At 41.6% G+C, this 16493-nt stretch overlaps 1 protein-coding gene across 1 annotated transcript in view; it reads left to right on the top strand.

The window, feature by feature from the left end:
* LOC141105641 (alpha-2-macroglobulin-like) overlaps window positions 1–16493 on the top strand; it is a 175249-nt gene that overhangs the window by 21642 nt on the left and 137114 nt on the right. Inside the window, 5 exon segments of the mRNA XM_073595612.1 lie at window positions 1758–1911; window positions 4760–4844; window positions 5011–5128; window positions 12931–13045; window positions 14338–14447. Of these exon segments, the coding sequence (XP_073451713.1) occupies window positions 1758–1911; window positions 4760–4844; window positions 5011–5128; window positions 12931–13045; window positions 14338–14447 (582 nt within the window).

Below are 16493 nucleotides of genomic sequence, written 5' to 3'. Positions count from 1 at the left end.
CACCTACCATATTACCTTTTCTAGTACAAACTTCCCAAAATGACCCCTCTTAGCACAAATCTTCTTGCCCCATCCTCCCCCCAACACAAATACCCACAAATCACCACTTCTATCACACTTCCTCAAATTTCCACTCCTAAAACAATTCTTATTCCCCCTCCCAACACAAATCCCCTCCCCCCTACCTCCTTGTGGTGCCCCCCTCACCCCACATGATATCACAGTGCCCAGGGCAGCCATCCCTTCTGCCCACACCTTGTCCCAGCCCTGGTAGTCAGTAAAAGTTATAGTTTTCCTTTCTCCATGTTTGTGTCAACATGGCTGTTACGACATAGTACATTCCTGTGACCCACAACAACCAGTCTTAAATCAGCTTTAGGCAGTTAATTAAATTATTTTATTTAAAATATAATTGAGAGGTTGTGTGTGTGTGTGTGTTTTGCTTGTGCTTTAGTACAAGTGCATTTTGATCTTTGGAGCTTTAACATAAGAAAAGGGCTGCTATATTTAAAATATATGTCAGCCACTTTAGACTAAAATGAGGTTAAAGAAAACGTGTAGCACACAAGTAAAATAAATATCTGATCCCATATATAATGCATATATGAAATCCCATAATATGCCCTTTGTATAGGGAATCCCACAAATCAGTGTAGCGCTACCCCTGCTGGAGCCGCTTGGTTCTCTGTTCTTCTGCCGCAACACTAAGAACAACCCCAGTCCCACTGACACACCAGGTTAAGCAAATGAATACTGCACTGCCACTGGGAGCACAAATATAGATATGCTGCACACAACTAAGGTTCAGTATAAAAAACAAACATCAGGCTGGTTAGCAGCAAATGAACCCTATATATTGTTCCGGTTTGCTGTAAATATCAGTATGCACATAAATGACTAAGTAAAGGATTAGGTCAATCACAGTTCACTTGACAATATGTTCACTAGTCTATAGCAGCATAGAAAATGAAGTTCTGTAAAGCTAAATTAGAGTAAACCTGGTAATCCACAATATCAGCAATAAGTAATGGCATTAGAAAACAGTGATATCTCTTCTGTAAACAGTAGGCTATATCCATTGTAGGGTGCACTCTATACGAATGGCAGTGCTGAGATTTAAGACTCCCTAAAGTGGTATCTCTTACTATGGACAATAGGCAACATTTTTGTGAAGCAGCTATCTGAGTAAACAGTCTTTAGCCCTAGTTCTTCAGCTGGCTAGTGTTGGGACCCATTCTTTATGGTTTTGCACATGAGTATAGTCCCAGTAAAGTCTACATGCAGTAAGTAGTGCTGCCAGTTAGATGGCCAGTCCCTATGTGCTCTGTCTCTGCTAGCAGCAACAGGTAATGACACCAGTTTCCTCTCACCAGTCCCAGTGATACAGCAACAGATGTCCCGCTGTTCAGATGTCAGCTCACTTCTGGATCTGCTTGACTCTTATCCTCAGCACATGGCTGCAGGCTTGTAGCAGATTGATGTGCACAGAGGAGCAGTGATCTACACACATCAATCTCCTCGCAGCAAAGAGAAAATCCTGTCGTATTCATTCTGTGAAAATACAGCTTTCTTTCTTTATACCCAGCTCACATTGGGAATTGTAGTCCAATAGTAAATTAACTGCCATGATAAGGTTTATTCCCCAAACATCATCTCCCATGATTCAATGCTGCTAACCATCAAATCAGGACAGCGTGGTCTTAGAACTAGGAGTTTTAAAAAGAAGAAATTAAAAGTAAACCATGTCTTCTTTTAAGGACCCAGGAAAGAATCGTATTGGCCAGTGGCTGAATGTGAGCCTTGGTCATGGAATGGCTGAGCTCTCCCTTCCACTCTCCTCTGAGCCTACACTGGGAGAATACTCCATCCGGGTGAAGGACACAGTACATACCATCTCTGTGGAGGAATATGGTGAGGAATTTTCCTACAACTCTGTATATATTACTATTGGGTTATGTCATTATCTCTAGAGGTCAGTGAATTATTAAAACCTTCATCTGTTGGTGATTCTCAAGTTTCAAAATCTCAAACCTGGGTCAAAGCTTAGCCCTGTGAATCACATATTTTCAAAATGGGTAATTCTGCATTTTAAAAGCTTTCCTTGCATGGGAGTATGCTGTTTTGTCATTTTATTGTATGTTATAAAATGAGGCACTTTCAACAAAAATGTTTATACCATAAAAAAGGAGGGATATCCAACACAGCCAAAAAAATATTTATGTCATTAAGAAATTTTGGACTTCCAATGCAAACCATAAATATTTATGCCATAAAGAAATGTGGGACTTCCAACGCAAGCAAAAATAATAATTATTTTTATTATTATTATTTAGGATTTATATAGCGTCAAGAATTTGCGCATCACTTTACAGCATTAGAGCAGACAGTACAGTTACAATAAAATTCAATAAAGGAGGAATCAGAGGGCCCTGCTCGTTAGAGCTTACAATCTAAATGGCATGGTCAAGTGATACAAAGGGTATTAACTGTGGGGGATGAGCTAATGGAGAAAGTGAAAATACAGTTGTTAGGTGGAAGCCGGATAGGCTTCTCTGAAAAAAAGGATTTTCAGGAATCATCTAAAAGTGGACAAAGTAGGAGATAGTCTTGCAAATTGGGGTAGGAAGTTCCATGGGAGAGGCTCAGGAGAAGTCCCGGAGGCAAGCATTGGAGGAGATAACAAGGGAGCTAGAGAGCAGGAGGTCTTAAAAAGGAATGAAGAGAGTGGTTTTGTTATTATTGTGAGGCTGGGTTAGTGATGTAGCTGGGCAGAGTTGTAGATGGCTTTTAAGTTATTGTTAGTAATTTTAATTGTATGTGTTGGGTGAGCGGAAGCCAATGAAAGGATTGGGGGGGTAGCAGACACTGAACGGTTGGTAAGATGAATGAGTCTGGCAGCAGCATTCATGATGGACTGAAGGGGTGAAAGCCTATGTAAAGGTATATGAATGAGGAGGGAGTTGCAGTAGTTGAGGCGAGAGAGTTAACGAGAGAGTGATTTAGAAGCTTTGTGGTGTCATTGGTTAGGAAGGGGCATATTTTGGAGACATTGCAGAGATTGAAGTGGCAGGCTTTGGACAGTGATTGGATGTGGGACTAAAAGCATAGTTTAGTGTCTAGGATTACACCTAGCATCCCCCCTCCCCGTGAGTCCGGAGAAGGCCACCATGGAAGAGGGAAGCAGGAGAAGCAGTGTCGGATTACTGAAGACAGACTTCGGTAACAACAGTAGATTAAAGGAGTTAGAGATAAAGAGGTCATAGACAGAGGTAAGTTTGTTGCATGCAGAGCGGCCATTCCAAAAGGCGAAGAAGAGGAAGCTGGTTTTGGGAAGAAGAGGAATGGAAATGAAATTGTGCGGATTGCGGCTGCTGCCAGAGGGTGCAGGGTGATGGGTGCATTAGGTACAGTTAAATGATGAAGGCCCAGGGTTTGGTGATATCTCTCCAAAAGTTAAGAGAAGCAAAAGGGTGAGGGAGGCAATATGGGAATGGTATTTAAATGAAGGGACATGCCTCAGTACCCTGGAGGTCTTATTAGCATGTGGGTTTAGAATTAGGAAGAGTTGATGAGTGCAGTAATAAGGAGAAGTCAGAAGTGAGGGTGATATATACAGGCTGTAGGGTGGAGAAGAGAGGAGAAGGAAACAGAGTTTAAGGAGAGAGGACACAACTGTGAGAAGGAGAAGTAGAGAGCACATGTTATAGAGAGGAGGGAAATGTAAATGGTGAAACAAGTTCACCTGAAGTCTGTTTGGTGTTTTGCAAAGTAGTTTGCTGTAGATTTTCCTTTCGTGCAATCGCTGAAGTGTAGAGAGGAATTAATTAAAGCCACTTTATTGAAAGAACCCCAGCATATGCCACCCAGCCATGTGTCAATGTGACATATTTATGCCATAAAGAAATCTGGGACTTCCAATGCAAGCAAGAAATAGTTATGTCCTACTGAAATGAGGGACTTCCAACTCAGGCAAGAAATATTTATGTCCTAAAGAAATGAAGGACTTCCAACTCAAGCAAGAAATATTAATGTCATAATGAAATTTTTATGTTGAAAGACCCTTGTTCCTTTAGGATATAATATTTCTTCCTCATTCCCTTCCAAAGCAAGCAAGAAATATTTATGCCATAATCAAATAGGGGACCTCCAACACAAGCAAAAAATATTTATTTCATAAAGATATTAGGTACCTCCAACACAAACATAAAACATTTAATTATTAAAGAATTGAGTTTAAAAAAACAAGGGACTTCCAAAACAAATAAAATATATTCATATTGTATAGAATAGAAGGTACTGTATATGATCCTCAGCATTTTACTGTGACTATGAAAACTACATCCGTGTGCCAAAGGGAAGATTTTTCACTAAATGCAAAAAAGTTAAAAACTATTTTATGGGAAAACATAGTAGTGTGTGGTTTACACACAGTGCTTTAGTGAAGTAAATGATTTTCAGATATGTTTTTTACATCTACTTTAAGCCTTTGCACTGGAATAATATATAGGGAGAGTGCCTATGCTTTTCTCCCCTGATTCTTGGTTGGTGAAGGAGATGGTCAAGTTGTTTTCAGGCTCAGAAAAGATGTCTGCCAACATCACAGCACATTTCCAAAATGCACTAAACTGTGATACATTGAATTACTTATTATCCCCAAATGTCAGTGTAAAGCTTGTTGTTTCAGTTTGACTCGTATTGTAATTTGCACAGATTGGTTTACTTATCAGTAGTCATCACCCACTCAAATCTTCCTCTACAGTTCTTCCAAAGTTTGAAGTTACTCTTCGGTTCCCCAAGGTTGTTATGTTTAACAGTGAGCAGTTCCCACTTCACATATGTGGAAGGTGAGTCTGAACTCCAATAAGGATGAATGGATACATAGAAGACACCAAATTCTGGTTAATGCAGATACTGCTTAGTAACTGGAGGAAAGAAATCACATGACATAAGATTTTCTAAATAACGCTTTGTAAAAAATAACACATTGTAGAAATTTGTTATATCTTTTAGATACACTTATGGGAAGCCAGTTCAAGGAAACTATACAGCCACTGTGTGCCGACAGGCACTTCCATATTGGTTTTGGCGAGGGATGCCCGGCACTATCTGTGCTAAATTCAGCGGAAAGGTAGGTGCCACAGAATGGCAGCTAGATCTGAACTGGACAATGAATAACAAACTGGGGAGCCCCCTTACAATTTTAAAGAGAATCTGTAAAGCATATGATCTTTGTAAGGAACAGAGACTCCCAGTCCAAATAAACTATAAATAATTTGAAAGTGTCAATGTGCTATAGAAAAAAAGTTGTTGATCTCAGAGTTTTACATTCTGACAAACTTTTCTAAGGCTAGTCATAGACATATTGCTTCTCTATCTAACGTGCAAATTTAGCTTGGCAGAAAAAAATTTATCTGAACAAAAAAGCTGGCTATAACCTAGTTAATTTTTGAAAATAAAAAAATCAAAAGTAATAGTGTGCCAACCAAGACAAAAAAAAAGCTGCCAACACAACAATCAGACAAATTGTGATGAAAATAAGGTATGGATAAGTGTGGCGCTAAAAAAATTTATAAATAAATGTACGTTAGTGAGCAAGGTCAGACAGAATATCCTCTGAAAGACGGTATGCACAATAAAGTGTATTAGTGAAACTTTATCAAAAGTGAAGGTGACAGCAATATATACCCTAGAGTAATTGAATAGAACTACCTAGGTGGAACATGTATAAGCTGTAAGCTGACACTGGCAGAAAAATGTGGATAGGATATAAAGAGATCCTACAACTACTACACAACCCAATAATGGGAAGGAGTAGTAAAATAACTAAAAATAAAGCAAAAGCAAAAAAAATTGATATCAAATTCATAAGACATCATTAAACTATATTGCCCCCAAATGTGTTATCAAAACAGATGGTGAGAAAACTAAACCCAAAATATTGTAATTGTGAGCTAGGAACATGTGGGCTAGTGCTAGGACATCAGACATAAACTAATGAGTTACTAATATAACCAAAAGTCCAGAAATCAATAGGTGTACATCTGAGAACAAGGACAACCGAAAAGATAGAATATGGAGATAGGAGTCCCTTAATTCTGGGGATGGCATCCACAGGATGGAATTTCAAGCTTGTATGTGAAAGGGATAAGTAGAGGTACCCTTACCAGCAGTGATGGACTCCCAGCCGACGGCTTGGGAGTCAAATAGGCTTGTAATGGAGCAGGGGAGACCGCTCTTTGTCCTCAATGGTAGAAGTTGGTAGAAGGATAAGGGCACTCACCAACCGACACTCACTGATCTCAACGACTCTCAGCCTCGATGGTGCAGGTGAAAGGGCTGGTCACCACAGATTAAACTCCATGAAGTAGGTAGAAATCCTCGAGGGAAAAAGGGATCAAAAAGGGAGGCTCCCCATAGTGTGAATCAGCTTATCCAAAAGCTTTTATTAAAATAAAGCAGTATAAAATACACTCTGGCTCATGGGTAAAAGTCAGGTATACAACGGTTAAAAAGCGCTTAGATCAAATGGTGGCAAGACAGGCATAGCAACCCCAATTTTTTTAGCGTCACACTTATCCAAACCTAATTTTTGAAAATACTTTTTATACAAGAATTTGTACAAAAACTCTCAGTACGTAGTATATTCTCTCGACAGTTTTACGAACTTCGTCTTTTAAGTAGTTTAACAGATTCGTAATCTGTTACAGATATATTTTGAACACTGAGTTCAAAGGGGTTGATTTACTAAAGGCAAATTAGGCTATTCATGTTTCAAATTTTCACTTGGCTTAGTGAAGGTTGTGAAAATTCAAGAATAAGCTTTCATGTGCAAGCAAAATAAATAAAAACAGTATTTTACAATTCAATTTTGGATTGACTGGATTTTATCAAATGAAAACCACATACACTGTTAGAAATCTGTTTGCTCTTTCCTGTCCCTTCGAATTTTACCCTCAGTGGAATTGAAATTGACTCCTCTAATGATTAGAAAATTGCAAGAATGCTCTTAAATTAAACAATTTGTAACAAAATTATACTAGTTTTTAGCCAGTTTAAAGGAGAAGTTATTCTTTTGTAACATGTTACATACATTCAGGGTGTAACGTGTTACAGATGCACCGTCTCCCACTCCCTGTTTTGACAGCAAGCAGCGGGCGAGGGAGATCTGCACAATCTGCTCTGCCAGCCAGACCGCATCATTCACAGTGTCCTGTGAATGTGAAAACTACAAGTACCAACAGCCTTTGCGGCAGTCGGCTTGTAGTGTTCAATGAACTACCAGGGTGCTGAAGAGCACTCTCGGTATTTCATTGAGCTTCCTGTCATTCAGTACCTGCCTACCTGTGTTGCCATGACTATTATTAGTGACTTGATAGCCATAATATGGAGTTAGATATTTTTTTTGAGGCCATATGTTTTCAAAGGAAGCCAGGCTTCCCTCCCCCCCTCCGCACCCTTCGTTCCCCCCTCCCCCTTTTATTGATATGATAAACAAGTTGAAAGGTTTTGGAGCTGAGCAGAGGACAGGAAGTTGGTGTATACAGGAAGTCGGAAGGAGGGGCTTGGGGACTTTGGAAAGAAGCATGTGATCGGACAGAGGGGCTGTGTTTTGGAAGAGAAGAGCAAGACTTGGCTGCCAGAAGCTGGAAAGCTTTGGACTTTGACCAAGGAACCATGAAGGACATTACATCTTGAACCCTAAGTTGAGTAACTGTTTAGTTTACTTAATGCGTACATATTGTACATGCTTATATTTTGCTAGAAAGGATTATTGGCTTGTGTATGTTGTAGGCATGTTTTTGTAAGTTATGAGTTGTGTTGTATTGTGTATCCTACAGTCAGAGGCAGCTCTCTAATTAGGCAAACTAGGCGACCGCCTAAGGCCCCGCACTGACAGGGGCCTCGCAGCCGCCTACTTTGCTTGTGCTCAATCACTGATGTTGACGCCGGCGGCTCCGCCTACCCCCCGCTGGGGCTCTGGGGCTGACTGACAAATCGGGTACTGCCCGAGGAATAGCAGCTCCAGCACGGAGCGGTTGCATCCCGGTCCGGTGGCAGCGGGACAGTTGAGGCCTCTAGGTGGCGGCAGCGGCCGGATGACAGCACCCGGCTGAGGCTCCAGGTGCCATCTCTACAAGGCATGTGTCGGGCGGCTGCATGTCCATGTGGGAGCCGCAGCTGGGCTGCTCCTTCAGCCTGCACTCACCCGACCTCTCCGCACCTGCCTCCAGCTGAGCTGCCCCTTGACAAAAGATGAAGGAGCTCCGCCTCCAATCTCCTGATGCCGCCTGGCAGACCAGAGAGAAGGCGAGTGCCCGTGCAGCGTTCCTGTGCCTGGATAGGAGGAGCGGTGGGCGGTGGCATATAGTGGAATTGATCTTTCTATATTCCTCCTGCAGCCGCTGAATCATCTGCAGGAAGGAGAGGAGGAGAAGTGAGCATTCAGCGGCTGCAGGAGGAATATAAAAAGTTCAATTCCACTATATGCCGCCGCCCACCGCTCCTCCTATCTAACTTCTTCTGCACCCCCTGTGCTCTCCGACTCTCATTGTGCTCTCTGGCTCCTCCCCCAGTGCTCTCCACCCCCCTGCTTTCCACTCGCATTCTTTCTGACTCCCCTCCTCTCAAGCTTCCCCGAGCTCTCCAGCCCCCACCCCTCCTATGCTCTCCACCTTCCCCAGTGCTTTCTGCCCCCACACCCCCAGTGCTCTCCAGCTCCTTCCTGTTCTTTGCCCCCCTCTCCTGCTCCTGCCTAGTGCTCTCACAGACTGGGACATGGAACAGAGGAGGGTCTGCAGACAGGGACAGGGCTAGGGATCTCTCTCACCCCCCTCTTTCTCACCTTCTCCTATCTCTCTCTCCCCCCTCCCTCTTCATGTCACCCTCCTTTCTCTCACCTCTCGTCTCTCTCCCTCGTACCACCCCTCTCTTTCTCACCTCCCTCCTCTGTGTCACCCCCAGTCTCTCACCCCCACCCACCACTCACTCCCTCCCTCTCCCCCCCTTTCTCTCCCTCCCCCTGCTCCCTTTCTTTCTCTCTCCCACCCCTCGTCTCTTTCTCTCTCGTGCCACCCCTCTCTTCCACAACCCTTCTCTCTCTCACCCCCTCCTCTGTGTCACCCCCAGTCTCTCTCACCCCCACTCCCCCCTCCCCCCCTCTCCCCCCTTCTCTCTCCCTCCTCTCTTCCCCCCCTCGTCTCTTTCTCTCTCGTGCCACCCCTCTCTTCCACAACCCTCCTCTCTCTCCCTCACCCCCTCTCTTTCTCACCTCCCTCCTCTGTGTCACCCCCAGTCTCTCCCACCCTCACTCACTCCCTCTATCCCTCTCTCTCTCCCCACTTTCTCTCTCCTCCCTCTCTCTTCCCCTATCTCCCCCCCTCTATTGGCTGCATATGTCTGATGGGTGAGGAAGGTGCCCTGGAAGTGGTGCTGATGAACTGTGTGCTAGATCCGTGCATCTTTCTGCAGTCATTTTTATTACTTGAATTTTTTTTCCCATTATGGGCGTGAGTGGGGCCTCATGTGTAAAATTCGCCTAAGGCCTCACAAAGCCTAGAGCCGCCTCTGCCTACAGTTTTATGTGGGGCTTTTCTGTTTAGTAAAGCATTGATACACTACAGAAGTCTAAGCTTCCTTGGTTTTGCCGCAAGTACCTTAATAGATAGATGAAAAGCAAAACACTACCTGTATAGGAGGTACAGACAGACAGCTACACAGACCGTGGCATTACACCCATGATCTGGTGATCACAGGTGCAATGCTTTCTGGGCTCCTAACAAAACAAAAAATCATAAATGCACATTTTTTACCTGCAAAAAATGTATATTTATTATATTTTTTGTAAAGGTGAACTTAGCCTTTAAGTCAATAAACATCCATATTTCTGTTTATATAGAATATTTGTTTAAACATTTTTATAAAACATATGTCTTATTGGATCTGTGATCTCGTAAATAAAATCATTCTTTATAGTAACAATCAAATGCAGCTCTTTAATTCTACAACGCTGCAGTAGCCCTACGTATTTATAACGAAGTAGCCCAAGTGTTGGAGTTAGTAGTGGTACACTAACTTAAAGTATTAATAGTTAACAGATCCATAATCTGCTTCAAACATATTATTGAACACTGAATTCAAAGGGTTTGATTTACTAAAGGCAAATTAGGCTGTTTATGTTTCAGATTTTCCCTTGGCTTAGTGAACGTTGTGAAAATTCAAGAATAACCTTTCATGTGTAAGCAAAATAAATAAATACAGTATTTTTGCTTGCACGTGATTGGATAAATGGAAGTCAGCAGAGGTTCACCTCATTCACTAAGCTCAGAGAACCTTCCTTTGTAAAGTGAACATCTTCTTTGCCTTTACTAAATCAACCCCAATGCGCATTTCTTTATCTTCATAAATGTAAAATCCACTGTTTTCTTAGATGCACTTAAAGGGTTTGTAGAGGTTCGTGTTTTTGCACCTTAATGCAACCCCCCGGAGAGCGCTTCTCCTAGGGGGTTATCTAATGCGGGGAGGAGCCGAGAGAGCCGCCGAGGGACCCCAGAAGAGCAAGTTCGGGGCCACTCTATGCAAAACGAGCTGCACAGTGGAGGTAAGTATTTTAAATTAACTTTTAGTGTCACTTTAATCTATATATGCATTGTATAATAAAAACTTGGTATACCTTGTCTTGGAAATTTTATAGATAGGCAACTCCTATCCTAATATTGATCCATATTTCCAAATTAATAATATATACTGCAGTTGGGAGCAGTCAGTCACAAAAAGATACACCCAGTGTCTTTCCAAATAACTGTTCTCTTTATTCGATACATTTGAATTCGTTCTAACCACTTCAGCCCTGGAAGGAATTACCCCCTTCCTGATCGGGCCATTTTTTTTGCGATACGGCACTGCGTCGCTTTAACTGACAATTGCGCTACGTGCAATGCTGTACTCAAACAAAATTGATGCCCTTTTTTACCACAAATAGAGTTTTCTTTTGGTGGTATTTGATCCCTTCTGCGGTTTTTATTTTTTGCGTTATAAATAAAAAAAAGCGACAATTTTGAAAAAAACACAATATTTTTTGCTATAATAAATACCCCAAATAAAAAAAAAATCTCAATAAGTATATATTGATTGGTTTGCACAAAAGTTATAGGGCCTACAAAATAGGTTATTGATTTATGGCATTTTTATTATTATTTTTTTTTTTACTAGTAATGGCGGCGATCTGTGATATTTATCAGGACTGCGACATTGTGACGGACAGATCGGACACTTTTGACACTTTTTTTAAACTATTGACATTTATACAGTGATCAGTGCTATAAATAGAGACTGACTACTGTATAAATGTCACTGGCAGGGAAGGGATTAACACTAGGGGGCGATCAAGGAGTTAAATGTGTTCCCTCACTGTGTGCTCTAACTGTGGGGGGATGGTACTGACTGGGGGAGGAGACCGATCGGTGTTCCTATATACTAGGAACACACAGTCTGTCTCCTCTCCCCTGGCAGGACATGGATTTGTGTGTTTACACACACAGATCCATGTTCCTGCTCTGTCACGAGCAATCACGGGTGCCCCGCAGACATAGCAGCCACCGGGCATGCGCATTGGCTCCTCAGTGATCCGTCCACCATACAGCTACAGCGATTCATGCAGGGGAGCCATTCTACCGCCATCAAACGGCGGGCGGACGTCATGTGGTTAAAAAACATGCTTATGCAAGTATCAATAATATTACAATTTTACTGAAACAGTGCACAGGGTCTTAGGAATTTTAATACACGGCAGACAAGTTAGTATCATACCAATGGCATTGGCTGCAGTGGACAAAACATACTAAATTAAATACATGTACAGTATCTCACAAAATTGAGTACACCCCCCACATTTTTGTACATATTTTATTCTATCTTTTCATGTGACACACTGAAGAAATGACACTTTGCTACAATGTAAAGTAGTGAGTGTACAGCTTGTATAACAGTGTAAATTTGCTGTCCCCTCAAAACAACTAGCTGGCAACAAAAGTGAGTACTGTAAGTAAGTGAAAATGTCCAAATTTGACCCAATTAGTTATTTTCCCTCCCCAGTGTCATGTGACTCATTAGTGTTACAAGGCCTCAGGTCTGAATGGGGAGCAGATGTGTTAAATTTGGTGTTATCGCTCTCACTCTCTCATACTGGTCACTGAGATTCAACATGGCACCTCATGGCAAAGAACTCTATGAGGATCTAAAAAAAGGATTTTTTGCTCTACATAAAGATGGCCTAGGCCAGTGATGGTGAACTTTGACACCCCAGATGTTTTGGAACTACGTTTCCCATGATGCTCTTGCACTCTGCAGTGTGGGTGAGCATCATGGGAAATGTAGTTCCAAAACAACTGGGGTGCCAAGGTTCGCCATCACTGGCCTAGGCTATAAGAAGATTGTCAAGACCCTGAAACTGAGCTGCAGCATGGTAGCCAAGATCATATAGTGGTTTGACAGGACAGGTCCCACTCAGAACAGGCCTCGCCGTGGTTGACCAAAAAAGTTGAGTGCACGTGCTCAGTGTCATATCCAGAGGTTGCCTTTGGAAAATAGTTGTATGAGTGCTGCCAGCATTGCTGCAGAGGGTGAAGAGGTGGGGGGTCAGCGTGTCAGTGCTTATGGAGAGGTAGGCCAATGAGAAGGGAGTTGCAATAGTCAAGGCGAGAGATAACAAGGGTGTGAATGAGGAGCTTGGTGGTTTCATTTGTTAAAAAGGGGCAAATTTTAGAGATGTTACGGAGGTGAATTCTACAAACTATTTCATTTTTGTTCCTTGCTTTAAAATGAAATGTTGGTTCTGTGGACTGATCCTTTATATAGATATGTTTTCAACACTAAAGTTCTTCAATTTATCACTAATATTTCAGCACTGTGTACCTCTCTGTCCTTCACTCACAGCTGGATAGATCGGGATGTGATACCATAGAGGCTAATTCTACAGTCTATAAAATGAGGAGCTCCAAATTGCAGCAAGTACTGAAAGGGGAAGCCTCTATCACTGAGGATGGGACTGGTAAACTTCTTCTGTTTTCATCTTCCTTCTGTCTTGCTTATAAATGGAACCCGTAATGTACATAGATCAGGGGTGCCCAACTGGTGGCACGCAGAGCCCTCTGATGTGACCTGCAACCTCTTGCTCTGGGATGGTGAGTCGGCAAGCCATTATTATGGGTTGCCGACCCACCATCCCAGAGCATCAGTGTTGTGAATGGAGTCGGTGGTAGAGGAACCAGGTGGCTGTGGAGCCCATGCTTTCTGTATAGCGCCGTCTTGCTGTTACAGGCAGAGTGATACCAAATGCACTCCGCCTGGGACTGTAACAGCCGCCAACACCTAAATTGAAGACTGCTATTAAAGGCATATCTGTTCTGCAGTGGTTAATGGGCTGCTTTTAAACTGACTCACAAGTGCAGTGTTACCTGCACTGAAACATAGACTTCTGTTATTACCTGCTGCCGGTTTGGTGCATTTTCTGAAAGTGCACCCCACCTGCTGGACATAATAGACGTCTATTAGACATGTGCAATTCGTTTCATTCCGAATTCATTTTTTTTTAACAAATTTACGAATTTCGGTTAAAAATTTTTGAATTTTTGAATTGTCGAATTTTCAAATTCTTGAATTTTCGAATTTTCGGATATTTGAATTTTCGAATTGTTGAATTTTTGAATTGTCGAATTTATGAATTCCAAATTTTCAAATTTCTGAATTTCCAAATGTATGAATTTATGAAAAAAAAAAAAGAAAAAGAAAACGAACAAATTTTCGGCAGTGCACATGTCTAACGTCTATGGCAAAGTGCAGCTAACCCGCAGGAAAGCCACAGGTGCATTGCCCTGCACCCACAGTGTGGGTAAACCACTGTCCATCAGTGGGAAAGCAGCCTTAGGCCCCTTTCACACAATTGTTCCAGTCGGGTCCGCCTGTCCTGTTTTTCAGGCGGACCCTATCAGACTTTCCATTCGCCTATATGGAGCGGCAGATGTGTCCGTTTACATTCACCAATGCAATCAGCTAAAAATAAAAAACTGAAGGGGATCTGCCCCGTTCAGTCTTGGGGATCGAAAGGGAGGGCCCATAAAGTAGAGCGGGCTGTGTCCGTATAAGCAGAGTGGACACAGATCTGTCATTTGCCCGCACTGCTCATTGTGGCCCACCACCAGTTATCAAGTCGCTTAAGCACTGTCGCCCTAGCTCTTTAAAAGGTTGGGCACCCCTGACAAAGATGTTAAGGTTAGAATAATGGTGAATCCTATGATTTCCCAAAGCTGATCTCTTATTTCTTTTCAATAATTCTTCTGCCAGGAATTGAGTTATCTACAGTCAGTCTGGCTGCTATATCCAATGTAATCAGTAAGGTGTCCTTTGTTGATGCTGACAGTAACTATAAATCTGGGATCCCATTCAGTGGATTGGTGAGTTGCATAACATTTCTGTAAATCTTATTTTGCCAAAAAATTTGTTTTTGTAATTGTTATAACCAATGAGAGCTGAAAATAACAATCACATTTCTGAACACAACTGTAAAACCGGGCACAGACAAATCAAAATTGGGTTGGTTCAGCAGGAACTGGCTGAATTTCAATCCATCTGTGGGCAGGCTGCTGGTACTGAAGTCAACCAATCAATCAACTTCAGTACAACCAGCCTGTGCTTTTTTTTTATTTCGTATGATTACTGTTGCGGCTATTAATAATTAATTTGTTTTTGTTAGAAATTCTGTATATGGCCCTAAAGAACAGACAGTGCACGGTCCACATGGGCTTTGCTGCTTATCTGTAGACAGGAAATTCGGAACCTTTACTCAGGGAAAAGACACAGAGCATACTATAAATGCAGCTACAAACATATAAACACTGCCATCTACTGGTTGAAGAATATACTTCTACTAAATGTAATCACACACATAGGTTGGACTTGATGGACTTGTGTCTTTTTTCAACCTCACCTACCTACTATGTAAGTACTGTTGCACGGTAGTTGTTGCATAAAATACAATTCTGTGTTCCAACATTCCCACACAACAACTACCCCTTATTTTAGTCTTAATTCAGATCTCAGTTTTAAAAATCTGATTCTTGTAAGTGTTTTTGTCAAATGCTGTGATCCACTTTTGTGTCATATGAGTTGGAAGTCTTTTTATCTCATCCCATGAATCTGGCTCTGGTTTTAATCCTACATGGCAACATAGGGCAGACATTTGTCTCGGATGCTTTTATTGCTTCTGGCTGATTTCCTGATTGAAGCCTCTTGTGGCCTGGTTTCTTCTTTTACAGCATTTGGATTGTTTGCATTAATTTCTATTTCTATGTCTCTTTCTTGATTATCTTCATGTGACACTGATGTGAAATTTCCCTCAGTTTGAACACAATGATGTTTCATGGACAATTACACTTCTACTGATGTTTACCTTGTTTGTGTCTTGGTGTAGAATTCTGTACCCTTTTGAGATCCACTATACTCCACAACCTATACCCCACAACTACACCTTCCTTTGCGCAAGCATTCCATTTTGTACATTATTCTTTTGGGATGTGCACATGGGCTTTGCTTTCAAAATTTTTTAGATGGTTCAAATCCGGGACCTTTCCATTCCACAGTTCATAAAGAGTTTTCTCAGTTGATTTTCCTAGTAGTCAATTTTGGAGATAACATGCGGTCATAATTGCCTCTCCCAGTACGTGGTTGGCATATCTGCATCAAACAGCATGGTTCTTCCACTCTCACATGGAATATGGTTTATTCTTTTTATGCAACTCCATTTTGTTCTGGGTTGTATGGTACTTTCTGAGAATTGCCTGTGTGTTATCACCTGTATATTCAGTTCCATTGTTTGTGCACAATACACTCAGCATTTTGCCAAATGTGTTGCTTACTTGAGCCAAATACTGTTCAAGTATCTCTTAGACGTGCAGAACAGAAAAATTTGTTTAACATTGTGGTCAGAGGTGTATGTTTCATTCATTAGTCCCTGGTTTAAGTCTTTTTTATGGTTTTCCATACCTCTCATTTATTGACCTCACATCTGATTATTCAAAGACAATGATATTTCTTTAAACAATCTTGGGAAAGTGAATGTGGTGGCTGATTTAAGACATAGCAATCTGGAAGAAATAACATGTAGAAATAAAGGGCTGACCAGGAAATATTAAGACATGATCAAAATGGTTTGAATTTGAGGAAACTAAACTATATTATGAAATAATATCAGACCCTGATGGTAAATCAGAGTATGACTTATTAAATTGTATCGATTAATCTTATAGTTTCTGTACCTTCCCGACAGTTCTACATTTACATTGGCCTTAGGTCCCCCCCCAACCACCCCCTTCCTTTTCCTCCTTTTTTTTTTTCTTCCTCTCTTTTTTGCCTTCATTTTTTTGCATTGCATATGTTTCAAGATTATGTTTGAATTTTTTTGTTGAAATGCTGAAAAAAATAAAAAGACATAGCAATCTATG

Source organism: Aquarana catesbeiana, linkage group LG08, assembly GCF_042186555.1.
Source record: "Aquarana catesbeiana isolate 2022-GZ linkage group LG08, ASM4218655v1, whole genome shotgun sequence".
Lineage (NCBI taxonomy): Eukaryota > Metazoa > Chordata > Amphibia > Anura > Ranidae > Aquarana > Aquarana catesbeiana.
This window is presented reverse-complemented; position numbering and strand designations above follow the sequence as displayed.